Source organism: Protomyctophum bolini (genome assembly GCF_963924005.1).
Source record: "Protomyctophum bolini genome assembly, chromosome: 11".
Lineage (NCBI taxonomy): Eukaryota > Metazoa > Chordata > Actinopteri > Myctophiformes > Myctophidae > Protomyctophum > Protomyctophum bolini.
In genome coordinates this window covers 42425623-42429946 of record NC_137872.1, presented here as the reverse complement: position 1 = coordinate 42429946, position 4324 = coordinate 42425623, and the positions used below count along the sequence as shown (strand labels likewise).

General features: G+C 45.1%; 2 protein-coding genes across 2 annotated transcripts; one reads left to right on the top strand and one right to left on the bottom strand.

Annotated features, from left to right (window-relative positions):
• Positions 1–246: 246 nt before the first annotated feature.
• LOC308323569 (elongator complex protein 5-like) lies at positions 247–1827 on the bottom strand. The gene is made up of 2 exons (XM_080775304.1): positions 1775–1827; positions 247–1700 (listed from the first exon to the last, which is right to left on the bottom strand). Exon 2 carries the CDS (start codon positions 1604–1606, stop codon positions 716–718), a length of 891 nt encoding a protein of 296 aa, XP_080631430.1. The 5' UTR covers positions 1607–1700; positions 1775–1827; the 3' UTR covers positions 247–715.
• A 307-nt stretch (positions 1828–2134) lies between these two features.
• LOC308323963 (medium-chain specific acyl-CoA dehydrogenase, mitochondrial-like) lies at positions 2135–4010 on the top strand. Its single transcript, XM_080775847.1, has one exon. The coding sequence runs from the start codon at positions 2158–2160 to the stop codon at positions 3418–3420; it is 1263 nt and encodes a 420-aa protein (XP_080631973.1). The 5' UTR covers positions 2135–2157; the 3' UTR covers positions 3421–4010.
• Positions 4011–4324: the final 314 nt, after the last annotated feature.

The following is a 4324-nucleotide window of genomic DNA, read 5'->3' as shown; positions in this document are numbered from 1 at the left end:
CTACGGCTGTCAATAAAGTTTCATTCATTCATTCATTCACCATACCCCTGAGCTGTTTGTGGAAATAATAAAAAAGTCCCCCATTCAGTGTTTCCTAGAACTGGAGGTATGAAAAAAATCACCAACACTGTGAAACAAATCCCGATGATGTCATTAAGATGTGATTCACAATGTTAACGATCCACCTTCATACCACAAGGTATATCAATGTCACAGCAAAATGCCGAAAATGAGTGGCACTCCCCCCAAGTGGGTCAGGGGGACAACGATAACTTCAGAGTTCAATAATACAATGTTCTGCTGCCTCCTGCATTATGTGCAATTTCAAAACAGGACTGTTGCGTGATTTCCAACGAGCACTTCCAAACTCAAGCACACACACACACACACACACACACACACGCACACAAAAAGTGTGAGAGAAGTAGCTCGAGTCATAACGATGTCTATGGTGGATTTGTATGAAACAAAAGCTTGACAGATACAAAGTGGATAAACTAAGCTTTTCGTACAGCTGCAATGTTGGTGAGTTATAACATTGTTTTTCACAATCAGATAAGACTTTTCGGTTTCAATGAATGGGCTGTTAGGGGTTGGTATTGCAACTTTAGATTTCAGATAGCATAATAACATTTAAGTTGCTTGCAGAAAGCCGTGAATGGCAAGGTTGGCACAAAACGGAAACTCCAGTGGGTTTCTATGCCCTGCCCTAGGCCTAGACGTTAAGATCATCATCAGGATCCTCCTGGTCATAGTCGTCATTGGCATCAGGCTCATACAGAATCTTCCCTGAACCGGGGCCTGATTTAAGGAGAACTGATTTCTTCTCTTTACTGAAGACAAAGGGAAGAGACAGCTTTTCCTTGGCTTCTCGCTCTGTGTTGGATAAGCGAAGGTTGAAGGTCAGGTTGGCTGCTGGGTCCGCCTCAAGTTCACCAGGTTCAGCCTGTATGGTTCCACGTTGACATGGCTTGCTCTGTACTGTGACTGTAAGATCATCTTTGATCGTGAAAATATCTTCGTGTTGCATAACCTTCCCAGACTTTAAGCGTCTTGTTGTTTTTGCGGCCGCTTCGTGTCCTCTGAGCCCAGGAGTCAAAGCGATGACTGCAGTGGCCAAGTGGCCCACACTTCCTACGATGCCATGCTGATGAAGGTCTGAGTGCAGCAGGCCAATAACTGTTCTCACAGCTCCCCCTTTCTTTAGTTGCTGAAGACATTTACAGATGGCAAAGGGGCTGAGATGTCTCAAAACCCACGAAATAGAGTCAATTACTAGGGTCACCGGCCTTGACTGTGGTGTTTTCTTGATAAGATTGACAATCTCCTCGGCAGAGAACTGTTGAACTGTGAAAGGTGGATGTTCGGTCCATCCAAGGGGGTCCAAGTATGCATTGTGAAAGTGTAGCCTTTGAATGGAAGATCCTTTCAATCCATCATTAAGCTCTTCTTCACTAACATCAAAGCCCAAGACATGGACAACTTCCGCCCTGTCTAATGCTGCTTTTATGAAGCTCTTGAGAAGGCGTCGACCAGAGTAGTTTACAGAATCCTGAATTATAATAAAGTCTCCTGCTTCGATTCCTTGCACCATGTCAAGCAACATGGTCACTTTGGTCAGATTGGATCCAAGTAACTTCAGCTAGCTGCTAGCTAGCATGTCCCTGATGCGTGATATCCATGTACATCATCGCTAAATCCTTGGATAAAGGACCGACAACGCCAACATATTCAAGATTATAGATTAGGTTTTTAAGAAGGTTAATTAACAAACATTTAAAACATTCCCGTCTTTAAAAATCTATAACATTGATCCAGAGCTGATAGTTGTGCCTCTCCTTGTAGGCTTTGTAGGTCCAGTAGTTTTGTTGGCTTTGTGATGTCACGTGACGTCACAAAGCCTTTTGTTGGCTTTGTGATGTCACGTCACTGATGAAGGAAGGGACATCACTAGTATATTTTCCTGGGAGCGTTAGGAGGAGCTCACAAAGGTAGAGGCGCGTGCCAACGCATTTGAGGGAACCATAGTTGGAGATTGACATTATGAGAAGAATTTACGAGGTCAAATATCGGGCCAGACATTAGTGTCTGTACAATTCATTTTAGTTACTATTAAAGGAGCGTCCAAGTACAAGGTATTCTGTAGAAACGTCAACAATGCTCTTCAACAAGGTGCTGAGAGCCGGTGTGCAGGCTGGACTCAGGCTCCAGAGCACTGTTGCCAGTGCAAAGCCTGCATCCCAGCAGATATCATCATTGGGGTTCTCATTTGATCTCACTGACCAGCAAAAAGAGTTCCAGGAGCTGTCAAGGAAGTTCGCACGTGAAGAGATTGTTCCAGTTGCTGCAGAATATGACAGAAGTGGCGAGTATCCCTGGCCAGTCATCACGAAAGCATGGGAGCTTGGTCTGATGAACTCTCACATTCCAGAGGACTATGGTGGAATGGGCCTGTCAATTTTTGATGCCTGCCTTATCACAGAAGAGCTGGCGTATGGCTGCACAGGAGTCCAGACTGCCATTGAGGCTAACTCTCTTGGTCAAATGCCTGTTATCCTTGCTGGTAATGATGCACAGAAGAAGAAATACTTGGGAAGAATGACAGAGGAGCCGCTTATGTGTGCATATGGTGTGACAGAGCCTGGTGCAGGCTCCGATGTAGCTGGCCTCAAGACCAAAGCTGTTAAGATGGGGGATGAGTATGTTGTTAACGGACAGAAAATGTGGATAACCAATGGAGGAAAAGCTAACTGGTACTTCCTCCTGGCTCGCACTAATGCTGACCCTAAATGCCCTACCAGCAAGGCATTTACTGGCTTTATTGTTGATGCTGACACACCTGGTATACTGGTTGGTAGGAAGGAGCTGAACATGGGCCAGAAGTGCTCAGACACCAGAGGTATCACATTTGAGGATGTGAGGATCCCAAAGGAGAATGTTCTCATCGGAGAGGGAGCTGGCTTCAAAATTGCTATGGGAGCCTTTGACAAAACCAGGCCACCAGTAGCGGCAGGGGCAACAGGACTGGCACAGAGAGCTCTTGATGAAGCCACCAATTACGCACTGGAGAGGAAGACCTTTGGAGTCGCCATTGCTGATCACCAGGCAGTGGCATTCCTTCTGGCTGAGATGGCCATGAAGGTGGAACTGGCCAGGATGGGCTATCAGCGGTCAGCTTGGGAGGTGGATGTGGGCCGCCGGAACACCTACTTTGCCTCCATTGCCAAGGCCTATGCCGGAGACATTGCCAACCAGGTCGCCAGCGATGCTGTTCAGATATTTGGAGGCAACGGCTTCAACAGCGAATATCCAGTTGAGAAACTGATGAGGGATGCCAAAATCTACCAGATCTATGAGGGAACAGCCCAAATTCAGAGACTCATCATTTCCCGTGAACACCTTGGAAAATACAAGAAATGAACTCTGCCAAGAAATCTTTGACTTTGTGATCTGTTTTATTGGGTTGTTTGTTTCACTTCTTCCCCAATTAAGTTATTGCCAATTCCCCCATCTGTATAGTCCCTGTCACTACTGCTGGTCTGGGGAGCATTGGAGCCCCACTTCTCTCTCACACACACTTCTCTCGTTATAATGTAACAATGTCATTACTGTACTTGACAATGATGAAACATGTGGAAGTTGGCTATGTACAGAGAAGATGGCCACAGAACATGAACATTTTGGACCACCTCAAAATGCCCCCCTGCTGGCTCCCCAGCCACAAACACGGCCATTTGTGCTCGTTGGAGCTCCTGGTCAAGTTGGAGTCATTGTTGAAATGTTGTCCTTGTAACATCTTATTGTATACATGCAAATAGTACTGATCAATGCAACTCAGAATCCGAACCAATAACATGTTGATTGCCTTACATCACATCTTCAAGCCTTGATCGTTTTGTTTGAGATGGATTGTCCTTGAATGTGGATTGTAACTGATTAAACCAATGTAAAATAGATCGTTATGCCAGTGAACATTTTCTTACTGTTATGCTTAAGCTCTGAAATCTAATAAAAATGTATATATTAAAGGAGTGTCCGTCTTATACGGAGCTACTGAGGGGGGTGATCCCGTGGTTGGACCTGGCTGACGCGCTGATGTTAATTTGTACTGTTGGCTGTGTGTCAGTGCGCCAATGATATAACACAGGCAGGTCTTCATGCTTTTTATGATTTATTGCTTCACCCGTTCAGTGTTCACCATAGTACAGCATCTGCGTGATTTCATAGACAGACCATAGTTAGACACAAACAATAAATAATATTTCAGACAGACAAATGTTTTGCGCCACAGTGTTTCAACAGCATAACGTACCTGCGGTCAAAA

Bases quoted from the DNA above. Each gene is read 5' to 3' on its own strand.
- LOC308323569 (XM_080775304.1), bottom strand. From the start codon at position 1,606: ATGTTGCTTGACATGGTGCAAGGAATCGAAGCAGGAGACTTTATTATA.
- LOC308323963 (XM_080775847.1), top strand. From the start codon at position 2,158: ATGCTCTTCAACAAGGTGCTGAGAGCCGGTGTGCAGGCTGGACTCAGG.